The sequence below is a fragment of the Drosophila serrata genome, unplaced genomic scaffold, assembly GCF_035046125.1.
Source record: "Drosophila serrata isolate PLE 108 unplaced genomic scaffold, ASM3504612v1 contig_272, whole genome shotgun sequence".
In the NCBI taxonomy this organism is placed as follows: domain Eukaryota; kingdom Metazoa; phylum Arthropoda; class Insecta; order Diptera; family Drosophilidae; genus Drosophila; species Drosophila serrata.
The window spans coordinates 6,159,668-6,174,492 of NW_028257170.1; the positions used below are offsets into that span (position 1 = coordinate 6,159,668).

Below are 14,825 nucleotides of genomic sequence, written 5' to 3' on the forward strand. Positions count from 1 at the left end.
GAATATATATGTAGTTTAACAATTTATTTAATTAATTTTATGACTCATTTAGACTCACAATCTAGACTTTAATCATTATTATTCTCTGTGCGATAGCTCGCTAATCCAGGTATATTTACTTCGATTTTGTCAGCAAAATTAGCTATGGGTGTGAGAATGGTTTTTAGGATATCTCCTGGAAATCGCCACTCCTTAGAGGTTCCATTTACATCTCGCTTTTCGACCACATGACGATTGTGGACATATCCACTGCTGCAGTATAAGCCCAGCCAGAGGAAAAATATGATCTAAAAATGATTTTTTAATTACTTTTGTATTTATTCATCCTTATATGTTTTTTTCTCACCACTTTCCACTGGAAATTCATGGTGTTTTGTCCGATCTAATCAATTATTTTAAATGCAATGAATGCAGCCATAAAATAAAGGCTGATTTTATAGAAAAAACTGTGTTTATTTCTAGGGACACTCGCACTTGTTGCACAGGTGCACTCAAGTTCTATTGAAACGAACTCGAAGTCTGTATAAGGTTTCTGGGAAAGAAGCTAACTTTATGTGTAAGACAAGCTTTCTGGCAGATGTTAGCCTGAAATATAGATACACCTTAAGTAATTAAATTTGCAAGAAACTTAAATTAAAAAAAATTTGAATGAATGATTGAAATGAAAAATGCGTGCTTAATGCTTAAGATAATCATATAGTTGATTTCAGCAATTTCTCTTAAACCGAGTAGGGATTTCTTTGCTTACCAACCTTGGCTTGAGTCGGAAATTGAATTCCATTGACTTCCAATTAGAAGTATAACCCTTGGTTCTCCCGCTTCCCCCAAAAAAATAAGATACAAGAAAATAAATGCCAGGTGAGTACGTGAGATTAATGAGTCCACATTGGCTACGAGTGAGTTGTGAAATGAAACCAAGAGTGCGAGTGCGAGTGCGAGGCCGAAAATAAGTGAAATAATGAGTAGGAGCGGTGGAGAATTGGCCGCGAATAATAATCTGGTTTATGGCCAAGACTTCGGAGACACGGAGACTTGGAGAGTCGGAGACAGCGGCCAGAATCCGTTCAGGCACGTTCGACTTATGGCTTATTGTATCCGCCTCAATGGCCAAGAGCCTTGTGCGTGTGCAGAGTTACCTGTGTGTTACCTGTGTGTGGGAGCTGCGAAAGTGAAGTTCACGTATAAAAGCCGTTGACAGTCCCTCAGCTCAACACATTCGAAGTCTGTCTCCCTTTGCAGTGACACAAGTCGAAGAAGTAACCATTACCAATATGTTCAAATTGGTAAGGATCTTTGGGCAACTGGTTCTTCCTGGATTGGATTATTATAACCCTTTCTCTTCCCCGCAGTTCGTCCTCGCCGCTCTCCTGGCCGTTGCCGCCGCCAAGCCCGGTCACCTGGCCGCCGCTCCTCTGGTCTACAGTGCCCCTGCTGCCACCACCATTGTCCAGGAGCCCGTCCTTGCCAAGGTCGGAGCCGTGGTGAAGAGTGTGCCCACCGCTGTGAGCCACCAGAGCGTGACCCAGGTGCACAGCACTCCTGTCGTCGAGGATGTGGTTGCTCCCGTGGTCAAGACCACTGCCGTCCACTCTGCTCCCGTCGTGGCTGCTGCTCCCATTGTGAAGACCGTCGCCCCTGTCGCCTACTCTGCTCCTTTGGCCTACTCCGCCCCCTCGTTGGCAGCCTACTCCGCGTATCCTTCCTACTCCGCCCCCCTGACTTACTCCGCCCCCGTGGCCTACTCCTCGCCGGTGGCCTATGCCGCCCCTGCCCCCCTGCTGCACCATGCTCCCCTTACCTACGCCGCCAGCGCCTGGTAAGAAAGCCATAAACGAGAACGAAAGAATTTGAGCGAACAAATAAATACAAAACGAATAAAATTAACTAAATGTGAATGCCAAAATAATGAATGTTTCCATAAAAGCGAAGGGAGGGATTTAATGCGACAATTTAAAAAACAATAACTTTGCCATTAAAAATTAAATAAATTAAAAACAACAATGGGCTTAAAACTTGCTAGAACGTAAATACAAGAACCTTAAAACTCGGAAAAAAACATCATGTGTTTAAGTAAAGTTCAGTTAAAACTATTTAAGAGTTTATCAAATATTTTGGACAAGAGTTTTGCAGACAAATCTTATTTTTTTTAAAGTCCATAATTAAGTCAAAAAAGTTGTAATTTCAATTTGGAAAGTTGTTCTGAATTAGTTTTTATCAAGCTAATAAATCTAAGAATCTATGTATATGTTTTATGGGGTCGGAAATTACTTCTTTAGTGAGTTTTAAAGTTCTTACCAAAATTATAATACCCTGCAAGTTATTGTTAAGAAAGTTCATTTCTTCCTTTTTGCCTTAATTCGCACAAATCTATTATTTATTGTTTCATAAATGATATAATTAAATCGGAATTATTAAGAATATCACGAAGTACATTTTTGGTTTTTTTGTGACGTTAGATTCTGACCTTTAAATTTCATAGACTTTGACTTTTAATATTGCAAAATGAGATATGAGATTAATGTATTCCTTCGGATATCCCTACTTCAGGTAGATGCTAGGATAGCTAGCTCCGCTCCAGACCTCAGGTCCATACCATCCAGCACTGCTTCCAGTATATCCCAAAGGAGCATAGGAAATGGAAGTGGCTGGAGCATAGGCTGTCTTCAGCAGCGGAGTGTGATCCACAATGGGACGCCAGTAGGGACGCTTCTCATGGACCACTGTGGAGCTCTGATGCGACACAGCAGCGGGCAGGGCAAGATGTTCATATCCAACGACACTGGGGGCATATTCCACGGTCTCATAGCTCGGCAAGTAGCTGGGACGAGCCTGGATCAGGACAGCCAAAAATCCGCAAACAAGAAATACCTATAAGGGATAGAGAAGATATTTTGTAAAGAAACTCCTATAAATATTATCCAAAGCAACTCACAACTTTGAACATCTTCGCTGGGTGAACTCTGCAACTATGTTTGGCAGTTGGTAAAGTCATCGGTGTTTTATACAAGCCCCGAACCAAGGGAATTAGCTTCTTTACGTTAGAATTGGCACAAACAATCGAGCCATCATCTCAAAATTTGTTTATTTTTTGCCCAGCAGCTGGTGTTTTTTTTTTGCGTTTTTCCTTCAGCGAATTCCCAGACCCAGATGGCTCATTAGTGACCCATTTGGGCGGAACTGAGCGAGCCAAGTCGAGGCTGTTGTTCAGGCCGAAAGACTGAATGGAGCCAAGTCAAGCCACCCAAAAAAATGTTACCTGGTAAGAGCATGGCACCCACACACCCCACACACAGCCAATCCAGTTTCAGTATTTGAATTCCTGGCTTATTTCTTCTACTTGACTGGCACAGAAAATGTGGGACAGCCATTAGCATAACTAGCAGCCGAAAAACTCTTTTTCCAGCCTTTTTTCCTGCCTCTTGGGCCCCGCCTGACTGGGTTTTCCTCAAACTATTTTTGGGCGCCACCAACGCAACAAGCATCAAACGCCACATGTTGTCGAGTTTCGGTGGCACCAAACTTTGATTTTAATTAGCCATACACGCCAAGAGACTCCCAGCCCATTTGCGGCGACCTTGGCTCTAATTTAATTAAGAAGAAAAACACAGAAGCAGAAAAAAAAAACAGCCCACAATGAGCTTGTTCAGAAGCGAGAGATATAACAAGACGCTGACAGGGCCCGAAACGATTTAATCATTGACCAAGTTGCTCTCATTGTTGTTGCTGCTGCAGAATGCCATTGTTTGTGGATTTTGGTCCACTTTGGCTTCTGGCCAAGCACAACTCCGACCTGAACGTGTAAATCACTCGAGTGTTTAGCAGTAGTTGGCATAAATCTTTGACTGGCACTTACCGCCGGGTGTAATATTTCCACTTGCAGAAATGGCAACTAAGCTAAAGAAAACATTACAAAAAAATAAATAAGTTAGCAAAAAACTTGTCAGTGGCTTACTGTTCTTGCTGGTTTTGTTTTTCAAACAATTTTATTACATTTACTGGTTAAACTTTTTAAATTTGTAGTAACACACTTGCCTACTTTTGAGCTGTGGTCTTAAAATAAAGCTTAAAGTCGTAGCTTTTTATGGCTAAAACAGGCTTTGGGCTTAAACTTAACCCATGCTGGCCTATGTGGTTAATTAGCCACAGCAGCAGAATTTCTGTTGAACTAAAATAAGCCAGTAATCACTTCAACTAATTTATTTAAAGCCTTTAATACGGCTTAAATCTGTCTTAAATCTATAAGGAAATGAATGTGTTCACAAAACAAAAGCCTGGATTTTCAGCACACAATTCCATAAACAATCTCCTGGTTAGTTAAAATTATTGACAAATGGACAAGAGTTTTTAAATTGTTTGGCTAATAGAAGTTGACGGTGTCCACTGGGACTGGCTCGAACTCAACTCGAGTCTGCATTTGTAGCTGTATCTTTGAGGTTGTCAGCATGGAACATGCAACTTAATTAGTTTCCAGTAACCAGAGTGGTTGTTGCCAACTAGCAACACTTTAAGCTGGCCTTATCTGAGTGTTATCGGTGCGACTTGGCCTGGCCGAAAACAGCATTGAAAATCGCTCATACGCCATGTAATTAGATCTGTAATAGCCACATCCGCCTCCAGGCCTAAACGTTTGGGAAATGCCTCGTTTGGCCAGTTCTTGTACTACTGTTTTTTGTGGGGCGTGTGATCTGCATTGTCTTATTAATTTTAATGACTGAATTTTACAAAACTTGACGCACAAGCAACAGTTGTTTTTGTCGGTTGCAGCTCGGAAACGACTTCCTCCTTGATTGCACAGAACTCCCAGCGGAATTGATCGACGTTGTTATTCTCAAATCGAATTCGTTTTGGAGTTTCTGGTTTCTGGTTTCTTGTAGTTTTTTTTTCATTTTTTTTCTAAATGTAATTTACGTACATGAATTTAATGTTTAGCTGCGGCTATCATTAAGTCTAATTGACTTTTTATAGTTATCGCTGTTTCTCAGCTTATTTCAGCTTTTGTTGGTGAGAAAACCGAAGCAGAGCGAACTTGAGCAGGGTTAGCAGTTCATAGAGCAGGTCTTAGGGATGGCATAATGTTGTTCGTGTTTTATAGATCGTAAATATATAGTAAACACAATCAAAAATAACTCCTACACACAATTAAATAATAATGATTTGATGGACATAGATATCGTTCAATGAAAAGTAGCTCAACCATAAACTCGTGACTTAATTTCTTGCCACCTCTGATTTAGATATAGATACTGCCCCCACAGGTGTGCAATCATGCCTGGGATCTTGCCCAGTAATTTGATTTCAGCTCAAGTTCAGGGTGAGTAACCACACAAGTTACCGAATTGCTCTAGAACAATCGCGGCGGTAACAATAAGCGGTGGCAACAAAAAGTGAAAGTCAAATTAGATGCATTAGAACCTTATGGAATTCGCCAGAAATACTTAGGTACTTCCAAGAGGGGCATTAAGAGGGGCAAGCGCACCCACACGAGAACTAAATTCAATTAAAAAGCACTAATCGAGTAGCAAATAATTCGGACAGCCCCTCGCATAAATCTCAGCAACTGGGAGTCAAGCGATTTGCATACAATTTGGCGACACACAACTTTAATTTACGAGCTCGCAAAAGGGGCGTGACTTGTTCAACATGCTGGTATATATATATATACATTTTTTTGGGTTTTTTAGTTTGTTATTGTTGCGATCTAACTACTTAATTATGAAGCAAATTTTAGTCTATTTGCATTGACAGCTTCAAGTGCCCGAGAGCGCGCGAGCACACTCAGTGAAGCTGTCAAATGATCTGTGACCAAAATAGTTTATATGTAGTTTATACTATGTACATGCAGCAAGTTGATCCACAACAACAAACAACAATAACAAAAATTGTTATTAAACAAAAAACAGAAACGCTCTACGTGCCATGAGCCACTTTGCGCAATGTCCCCGCACAAAAAAAGAACTTCAATGCGAAATGAAACCAACTTTTGCAAATGATAATTGTTGGCCCAACCTCGAGCTGAGCTGAAGGTAAACCATCTACGCCAGTAGGGAGGACAAAAAGGGGGCTGGATGGGGCTAATCCACCTTAGCTCACTTTAATTCCATTAATGAAAACTTTGGCTCTCAGTCGGCGAGTGTGTTTCCATGGCTTTTCACAGCGGTGTCTGTGTTCTATGTGGAAATCCAAGCATTGATTGTTACCCTAGGAAAATAATCACGAAATGATATTTGAGACTCATTAAAAACAAATATGGCTTTGCAGAAATCTTCTATGAAAGAATGTGGCTTAATTAGCAGCAACACTATATAATTGGTATTGAGCTTGATTTTTAAATGTCAGAGGAACTATATACTCAAGATTATATTATTGTGAGAACTTTACATTTAGCTGTGAAGTATAAAATGATATTCGTATTGTTTAATCATAAGAAGGATATGAAATGTAGACTATCATAACTTGGCATACTTATCAAATACCTTAAATAATAAAAACTAAATCTTAACCTACCTTAATTTATAAGTAAATAACCATATTCTCCAACATTTTCCCAGGGTACCCATTCCTCCTTAACCTTATCAAAAGACTTGAGTCTCTGCTGGCCATTGTTACAGTTTTGCACTTGGCATTTGTCGCTGCCGTTGCTCTCTTATTATTAATCATTATAAAACCGTCTAATTGTTGTACAACTGGGTACAGTGTAATATTCACGACATTGTGACAAAGGCTGGGGGTACTGGGGTAAGCACGACCTTGACCGCGTAGCGTAGCGTCCAACATGTGGTATACTTAATACTTAATTGGCCACACTCGAGTCACAGCCACAGATGGGAGTATGCTGTGCTATGCAAATTGCGAATCGCCCAACAACCAACAATTATGTAAATCTATAACAAATTAAATAATAACTCTTTGCGGTCATATGCTTGTTTGTTTTTAATCCAATTCAGGTACCACATAGATGTGGCTTTCCAGTGTGTCCCACTTGTGAAATTTCCTTTAGCCAGAATTCGCTGGACAAATTTCAGGTCCCGGGACTCTGTGACTATTTCCCCATAAAAATCACATAAATCAAGACGAGGGGAAAATATATATTGAGTTGAGTTGAGCTCTATGCGAGTTGAGTTTGAGCTTTGGAAAATTGACGGCTTTTAATTTCGACTTTTGAATGATTTGTTGGCAATCAAAGCGTTTTGGGCGTTGCTTGGGAAATGCGAATTGGATGGATATTTCCCAATTGGGAGGCCATTAAAATGCAATTACACTAGTGCACTAGTACGGCTAGGTGGTCGGTCAGCTGCGGTCGCGGTCTGAACCAGGCCCATAAACCCAACAAGCCGAGTGGGTGGCAGTTTTGGTCTTGTGGTTTTTTGGGCAGGTCGCTCGATCCAACGATCGATAGCCACGCAATTTGGCATCCTGTGTCCGGTGTCAATCAAGCCGCCTTCGATTTAGATTTATGCGACAATTTGGCCAGCATTTGCATAACGCCCCGGGTCCGGGCAAAATCACGAGGTGTCGGCTCTGGTGAAGGGTTCCGACTTGGTTTCACTCACGCCTTGGACTAAGACCCGTTGATATGCAGATTGTCCCCCCAATCAGCAGCGATGCCCAGGGTCAAAGCCAGCCGCAGAATTGTCGCCATCGTAATTGTTTATTGATTTATGCGTCATAAACTTTAAGCCGCGCTTTGTTCGCCCTGGGAGACACACAGAACCCTAGGTTTCAAATCAAAATTCGGATCAAAACACATTTTGATTCCAAGGCCCCATACATAGTAACACAAGCGTTTTGCAATTCTTTTCACGCCTCGTGTTCTCGGCAGATCTTGTGATTTGATAGAGGAATTAAGCATGGCTATTAGGAAATCTGGCAGGCCATTCCAAAGCCAGTAAATATGATTTACCTCTGTTTCCAATTGATTTCTCCACCCAAGTTACGCATACGCCGTGTGTGCCCGCGATAGCAAATCAGTTTAAAAATTAATGCATGCAAAATACAGCCAAAGCAGCTGCAACTGGCCAACTGCACTACTAGCCAGGCCAGGCCAGTCTCTCCAGGCTCAAAGTGTGTTTGTTTGTCAGTTATTAAAGTGAGTAATTTTTCACGGACCGGAGTCTGGGTTTATTTGGTGCGTGGAGAGGCAGCTCCGATTGATCATTTGCCTGCGAGCAACAGCATTTTCCACACCTACGGATCTTTATATCAGTAATGAGCTGTCAGTCAGTCAGTCAGTCGGCTGGTCAAGCTGATTGATAATCAAGTGCGTGCTATGGCTTTTAGAAAGGATTTGCAGATCAGTAGTTGAAAAATAGAGATAGGTTTAATGGGTTTATAAGATTTGGCTAGAGGAAATTGTGCCTGCTCCCTATTTGAATATTTAAATATATTAATTTAATGGTATTACGACCACTATAAAAATGGTTTATTTGGAAGAAAGATACTGTAATTGTAATAAGAAAAGAAACTTACTTAGGGATGCCGAGCAGTGTGAATTTGAATTTAATAGATAGATTTAATAATTTATAATTTCCTTAAGTTTTCTACTTATTTCTGTTAGTCTCAACAAAAAAATCCTATATTTTGGATAGTTAATTGCCAATTTACAGATGAAGAATGTTTGCAAGTAATGCTTTGGCTGAACCAGAATCAAAACTAGCATTTTCTCAGCTAGAAACCGGCGGAAAACAATTGTCTATTTCCCCACCGACATGAATGGAAATACATATAAAAAATTTCCGTTAGAGCAACTGCTGCCGCTTGGAAGCCAACAATAGCTGACAAAAAAATAAGAAGACAAAAAAAAATAGCAAATTGAATTAAATGCCCATAGAGGTTTTCCATGAAAAGCGCTTGGGACTGGGGGACTCTGGGACTCAAAGCCGAAACCGCCGCGTGACCGATCGCGACTGATCTCTTTCGCGATCTGCTGGCTGGTCGGCAAATGCACAAAGCTTCGGGCGTGTTTTCTGCGATTTTCTCTCCCTCTCTTTGGGCCAAGATTTGTCAGAATATTTCTCATGTTGCGGGTATAAATACGAGGGCAAGTCGAGACGTCTAAGCATAACACATTCGACTACTCAAGAAGTCAAAGCCAACAACCCAAAACAAAGCCAGCAAAATGTTCAAACTGGTAAGGACGGGACAAACAGCAAGGATACCGCAGGAACTCAGGGATTATATACGATTTCTTCCTCCCCAGATTGCCCTCATCTCTGCCCTGTGCGCCGTGGCCAATGCCGGAGTGATCGCACCCTATAGCCATGGCTATGGACTCGGATATGGCGCTGCCCTGGCCCCGGCCTACGCTGCTCCGGCCGTGATCTCGCACGCCCCCATCATCAAGAGCTACGCCGCTCCAATTGTGGCCCACCCGGTGGCCACTTCTTATGCCAACACCTACAAGGTGGCCACCAAGGCCATTCCCGTCGTGCACGCCGCTCCCCTGGTCCACGCCGCCCCTCTGGTCCATGCCGCTCCAGCCCTGCACACCACCTCGACCTACCATGGCGGCTATGGCGGTTACGGATACGGTGGTCTGGGATACGCCGGCTACGGTGGTCTGGGATACGCTGGACACGGATACCTGCACTAAGGATCTGATCTAGTGAGGAAACCATGCCCCCGTTGACGACCCCCTTTGAAGTGGATAATTCGCATTTTGCTGCCGTCAAAGTGTTGAATTTGCATGTGCATTTCGTAGTCAGAGGCAGAAAAACAAGACAAAAACCTTGAGTTGTGTACAAATTTTAAAAATCCTCAGAATCCCCAAAATGAAATCCAAGAACTCAACTAGAGACAGAGACACCTAGAGAACTAAGGACATATAAGCGGGAGGCGGCGAGTACGAGAGATTGAAGGAAGGATCAAGTTTCGTTGATTTTGCTGTAAAGGTGCAAATTCTCTGCCCTTGTGGCTTTGACACTTTCTGTAAATAAACGATAAATGACTCTAAACACTAAACTATGATTGCTTTTATTTATTTAAATATATATTTTAAGATTCTTAGGTGCAATAGGTCATCCTTTTAATGCAGATATAAGCTACATTTAAAAGATAGTAAAAGTAATTCGAATGTAGATGAAGAGTTCAGGCACTTAGTTCCACTGAAAAACAATTTAATAGGTTTTAAAGTAGGTATCAGCAAAAGGTTAATACAAAACGTTCCTTTAACATAGCTTCTATAGTATATTTAATAAATAAAAAAGGAAATAATGTACTCCCTAAATAGATAGGTGACATTCTCTGAACTAATTTATTTATTACAAAATGCTCTTATTTATTTCTATTATAATATAATACAACATAGTTTTAGTTAGAATTAGTTTTTGCTACAAAAATATTCAGCTTTTAATAATACGCTTGATAAAATGCCCTTTTAAGTTCAATCTGTAATATTCTTCTATTCATTTGAGATCAAATTACTTAGCAGCTTCGTCACGAATATCTCACACCCAGACACCTGCTAGTATTTCCATCACCGAACTCTCAATTCACTGCATCACAATCCACACGATTTTCAACTCCCAATCGGCACTTCAATTGCACTTCAAATTAATTTAGCGACTTGGGAAACTCGCTCGATTCATATCGCCAGCCGTCAAGTGTTTTGAAATATTTCCAAAGGAAAAAAAATCAAAAATAGCGAACAAAATTGTTTTATTGCAACGCCCCGGAGAAGTGGTCACTCCCTCCCGCCCCCGCCGCCGGGCAATTATCATCGCGGGGAAACGAAAGACTTAAGCGACAAACGCGTGCGTCCGTCAACAGGTTGATCAGGGGAAGAAAAAGAAAAAATATGTGGGGAAAAAGTGCGTTGAAATATCTATTTATTAATGCCCGGCCAAATGTCTCAGCTAAATGCTTTTTGCCTGGTTTCGCAAGTGAAAAATTGGAGCACATCAAGAGCTGCTCAGAAGTGAATTGAGCCACTTAATTACCTTTTTAGCCGTCCGGCTGATCCTGGCCCGCATAATTCATGCGAAAATTGAAAAGTCTTGTATTAATATTTGCCTGGTGGCTAACTTGGAATCGATTTATGAATTTCTTTAATTTATTGTGGAAACCGAGTGGAAATGCCGCGTTTGAAGGGTGGGGCTTGCTAAATATAATTCATAGCGCGCAACGTAATAATAATATAATAATAACAATAAGCCATTGTTGGCGGCTCTTCGACCTTGACAAAGTGCACAGCTCAATTTGCCCAAGACAAGTTTAATTCGTCGCAGTTCGGTTGGGAATAAATTATGCCGCCTGATCATAAACCATGTCAAAATTTATGGTTACAACGACAACCACATCGGTGCCTTTGGCCAGTCAAGCGATAATTTGGCAACAGCCTTCGGAGACACGCAGATTCGTAGATTTAGAGATTCGCAGACAAAGGTGGGCTAAACTTCTGCTTCCTACATTTCCATTGAATATTCATTCAAGCCCGTCCGCCGAGTGACACTAAGTGGATGCATTTTGTGGCAGCTGCTCTCATGGCACACATGCACCGGCTCTCAGTGAATTCCCACAACCTCGTTCATACCTAATGTTGTTGTTTTTGAGTGGAAATTCATTGTATGCCAAGCTCTACGCATTTCCCTTGAGTTTTTCCGGTTAGCCCGAGAGTATGCTAAGCTTAATTGAATTATTCAAGCGGAAAGTGGTTTGCATTTTGCTCTGCTTCTGTTGGACATTATTAACAAGCCATTGACTTGGTACACAGGGCAAGGACCTTCCACAGGACGCATGCCCCCGGGCATTGCAATTAAAACCTGCATTGAAATCGGACTCTGGACCAACGGAAACATGATTCCCGAGCACAGTTAACACAACAAGATGGAAAATTAATATCAAAGGTTCAAGCCATTTCCCGGCAAAGCTGATCCCTGGCCGCGGGAACTGCACGTACTGTGGAAATGCACACGTTTTCCTCGTGCTGACCTCGACCAGGGACATTGACTCTTTCCGAAGGAATAGAAGCCACACCCATTTCTCTGCCCTGCCCGCTCTTAATTATTTCGTTGTTGTTTATAAAAGGGAATTGCAGTTGATAATCTAATGCAATAGCGTCAGGGAGCGCACACTCAGATGTCCTTGCCATGTCCTGAGTTCGTTGACTGCCCACACTGCGTATGAGCAATATGGAAGGTTTTATGAATACAATAAATATCAAGTATACGTTCAATTAATATTTAGCATATTCAGCTTCCTTCACACAAATTAAATTTAGTTTGTCAATAGAAATTGATTTAACACAGGAATTATTTAAAGCAAGTTTAATTTAAGTGCATGTAAATTTTCCTTTATAAACCACATTGTAGCATATTTTCCAGCTAACTTACAACCAGTTGAGTGAATTCAAGTAGCTTGCAACAAAGTTTGGTTTTCGTGGGAAGAGAACTCGCATTTGTTGTCGCGAAACACGTGCAGCGATTTAGTACGCATTACATTATATGTTTCCGATGATGATGATGATGATGGCTCAAGTGCACCTGTTGCCATCGGTAGTGGTGGAAAAGCGGTGGAAATCGCGGGGCAACCTCTTGAGGAGCTCTCAAGAGCTGGGCGTGTGCTCCACTTGTCGCGGCACGGGAAATCTTCGTGGAAATCTCGACGCTTTTCGGTTCAGCGAAGGTGAACATATCGATTTCTGATTTAGCCACTTTGTTATGGTAATTTCGCCGGTTTTCCCTCGATTTATGGCTCAGCCCCTCCACCATTTCTTTGTCTTGTGTTGACAATTTCGATGAGCGCGTGTCGCGCATTTGGCAGCCAATTTAATTGGCCACCCGTGCGGGAATTTCGCCTGTTTACGACAGATTCCAAATTTTATGGAGCACGAGTTGCTCGCTTTTGGGCCATTCCCTCTACACCCGAAATGTACTGCCAACTTTTGGGCTTGTCCCTGGGTAATTGAGAGCTTTGCCGGCTTTGTTGGCGGTGGTAATAAATCGACTTTTAACTGGCGTGTGATATTTTGGCATTTATATTTCGGCAACGGCCATCAATCAGAGTCATAAGGCATAAAAAGGTGCCTGGAACGTGATCGCAATGGGTTGTTGCAACTGCCAGAGGGACGGCGGCAGTAAAAGTCGCACTGCACTTGGTAAATGCGATCCATGGATAAAGTGAAGTAAAGTGTGTTCATGCTAATGGCACCTGAACTTCGATGACTTATCTTGGTTGAGATGTCAAAAGGAGCTTAACTTAAGCTTATATTAGAGGAATGTCTTGGTTTTAAAGGGCTCATTGGATAATTATTACATTTTCTAGAGACACATTTAATTATTAATTCATTTGATGGTTGGGTCTCCATCAGACTTCCCCTTGAAGATGGGGCATTGCAAAACTTGTCGCATGCATTTGCCGCACGATTCGCTTGTCGATTGCACGTCGTGCGCAGATCCCTTAATGGAGTTTTTACTTTTCGTACTTAAAGTACCTACCTACTCCTACCCAAAATCAGCATAATGTGGACGACGCAACTCTCGGATCGTGGTATATAAACCTGCAATGGTCAACCAAAATCGATTCATTACGTGTGAAAGTGTCGAAGAGAAGTGACTTAATACGGAAATTGAAAACGGAAGAAAGCATAACGGGGGAAAAATGTATAAAATTGTAAGGGCAAAGTAAATATTAACTTTATAAACAATTTAAATATATAATTTTATTATCCAGAGTGTTCTTTTGAGTGTTGTGCTGTGGCTTGGCTCTCCCGTTTTCGGAAGCTTCTTTCATTCCCCATCGACTGTGGGTGTGCCAGTGCCAGTGCCATTTCCGGTGCCTTCGCCAGTTCCGGTTCCTGCCCCTGTGGCTGTGCCCACACCTGTAGCAGTTCCTGCTCCCGTTGCTGTTCCTGTCTCGGATACTGTGACTGTTCCTGCCGCCTTTAGTGCTCATCATGCCTTGGCCTATGGAGCTCCACCAGCTCCTCCGGCCATCTTTAAGTATGCAGTAGCTTATGAGGCTCCTCAGCCCGTTATCAAGTATTCCCTGGGTGCACCAGTGACCACCACAACTACCACATACTCGGGCTTCGCAGCACCAGCAGTGGCTCATTATGCTGCAGCACCACAGCCAGTGGCTCATTATGCTGCTGCACCACAGCCAGTGACTCACTATGCTGCTGCACCATCGCCACAATTCCTGACGAGATTTACTGCTCCGCCAACCGGTTACCACTTTGCAGCTCCTCCGTCCTACAGCAAATACAAACTCCACTTTGGATCACCGCCTCCTCATGTTCCGGCTGCTGTCTACGGAGCTCCTCCTTCGCATCATTCGCCTATTGCCTTTAACTCTCAGGGCTGGTAGTAACTCGAGAAACCCAGACAGACAACGCGGGCTCATTATGTATAACTATGAATGATAATTTCCTCAAATTAGCAATTAATTAAATCTAAATAATGTTGTTATGTTTCGTATTATACGCGAGTCGTGAATTTATGCGAAGAACTCGCAGCGTAGCGATTTAATTATGCTTATATCGACAAAATCCATAAATAATTCAGTTGTTTTTTCATGGCTCCAAGCAATTTTCGGCATCGCCAATTTTGGTCAAAGGCGAGGCATGACACTGAGAGGGCCGAGACCGATCAGCGGTTAATAACTCCAAACGGCTTCTCCTGACCAACTGACCTAACTCAACGGGTAAATGAGAGAGCCAAGTTCCCAGCCAATTGGGTCAATAGTTTAACGAGACGATAAACAATCTTAATTACACTTCAACCCAATGGGAAATAGGTTGAAAAACAAATAAATTTATGATTTCCGTGTTCGACGATTGAATGAATAATAGGTGTCATATTTGCCAGTTAAGAAACTGGTTTTCGGCATAA

General features: G+C 42.1%; 5 protein-coding genes across 6 annotated transcripts; 3 read left to right on the top strand and 2 right to left on the bottom strand.

Moving 5' to 3' along the window:
- Positions 1-9: 9 nt before the first annotated feature.
- Positions 10-911, bottom strand: LOC110190457 (uncharacterized). 2 transcript variants are annotated; one of them, XM_086833110.1, is made up of 3 exons: positions 753-911; positions 347-585; positions 10-287 (listed from the first exon to the last, which is right to left on the bottom strand). In XM_086833110.1, the coding sequence occupies exons 2-3, from the start codon at positions 365-367 to the stop codon at positions 69-71; spliced, it is 240 nt and encodes a 79-aa protein (XP_086689236.1). In that variant the 5' UTR covers positions 368-585; positions 753-911; the 3' UTR covers positions 10-68. The 2 variants fall into 2 exon arrangements, with proteins under 2 accessions (XP_086689236.1, XP_086689237.1); XM_086833111.1 differs by having other exon boundaries at positions 350-585; positions 753-908.
- Positions 912-1,026: 115 nt separating this feature from the next.
- LOC110190447 (uncharacterized) lies at positions 1,027-1,903 on the top strand. Its single transcript, XM_020960948.2, has 2 exons — positions 1,027-1,283; positions 1,350-1,903. Exons 1-2 carry the CDS (start codon positions 1,272-1,274, stop codon positions 1,818-1,820), a joined length of 483 nt encoding a protein of 160 aa, XP_020816607.2. The 5' UTR covers positions 1,027-1,271; the 3' UTR covers positions 1,821-1,903.
- A 452-nt stretch (positions 1,904-2,355) lies between these two features.
- On the bottom strand, positions 2,356-3,148 carry LOC110190460 (uncharacterized). Its single transcript, XM_020960961.2, has 2 exons — positions 2,933-3,148; positions 2,356-2,868 (listed from the first exon to the last, which is right to left on the bottom strand). The coding sequence occupies exons 1-2, from the start codon at positions 2,990-2,992 to the stop codon at positions 2,539-2,541; spliced, it is 390 nt and encodes a 129-aa protein (XP_020816620.2). The 5' UTR covers positions 2,993-3,148; the 3' UTR covers positions 2,356-2,538.
- A 5,909-nt stretch (positions 3,149-9,057) lies between these two features.
- Positions 9,058-9,957, top strand: LOC110190449 (uncharacterized). Its single transcript, XM_020960950.2, has 2 exons — positions 9,058-9,127; positions 9,197-9,957. Exons 1-2 carry the CDS (start codon positions 9,116-9,118, stop codon positions 9,587-9,589), a joined length of 405 nt encoding a protein of 134 aa, XP_020816609.1. The 5' UTR covers positions 9,058-9,115; the 3' UTR covers positions 9,590-9,957.
- A 3,636-nt stretch (positions 9,958-13,593) lies between these two features.
- On the top strand, positions 13,594-14,301 carry LOC110190746 (uncharacterized). Its single transcript, XM_020961369.2, has 2 exons — positions 13,594-13,605; positions 13,666-14,301. The coding sequence occupies exons 1-2, from the start codon at positions 13,594-13,596 to the stop codon at positions 14,299-14,301; spliced, it is 648 nt and encodes a 215-aa protein (XP_020817028.2).
- Positions 14,302-14,825: the final 524 nt, after the last annotated feature.

Coding starts and splice junctions, on each gene's coding strand:
- LOC110190460 (XM_020960961.2), bottom strand. CDS start 2,992: ATGACTTTACCAACTGCCAAACATAGTTGCAGAGTTCACCCAGCGAAG. Junction 2,869..2,932: donor CAGCGAAGATGTTCAAAGTT/GTGAGTTGCTTT, acceptor TATCCCTTATAG/GTATTTCTTGTTTGCGGATT.
- LOC110190457 (XM_086833110.1), bottom strand. CDS start 367: ATGAATTTCCAGTGGAAAGTG. Junction 288..346: donor TGAATTTCCAGTGGAAAGTG/GTGAGAAAAAAA, acceptor AATCATTTTTAG/ATCATATTTTTCCTCTGGCT.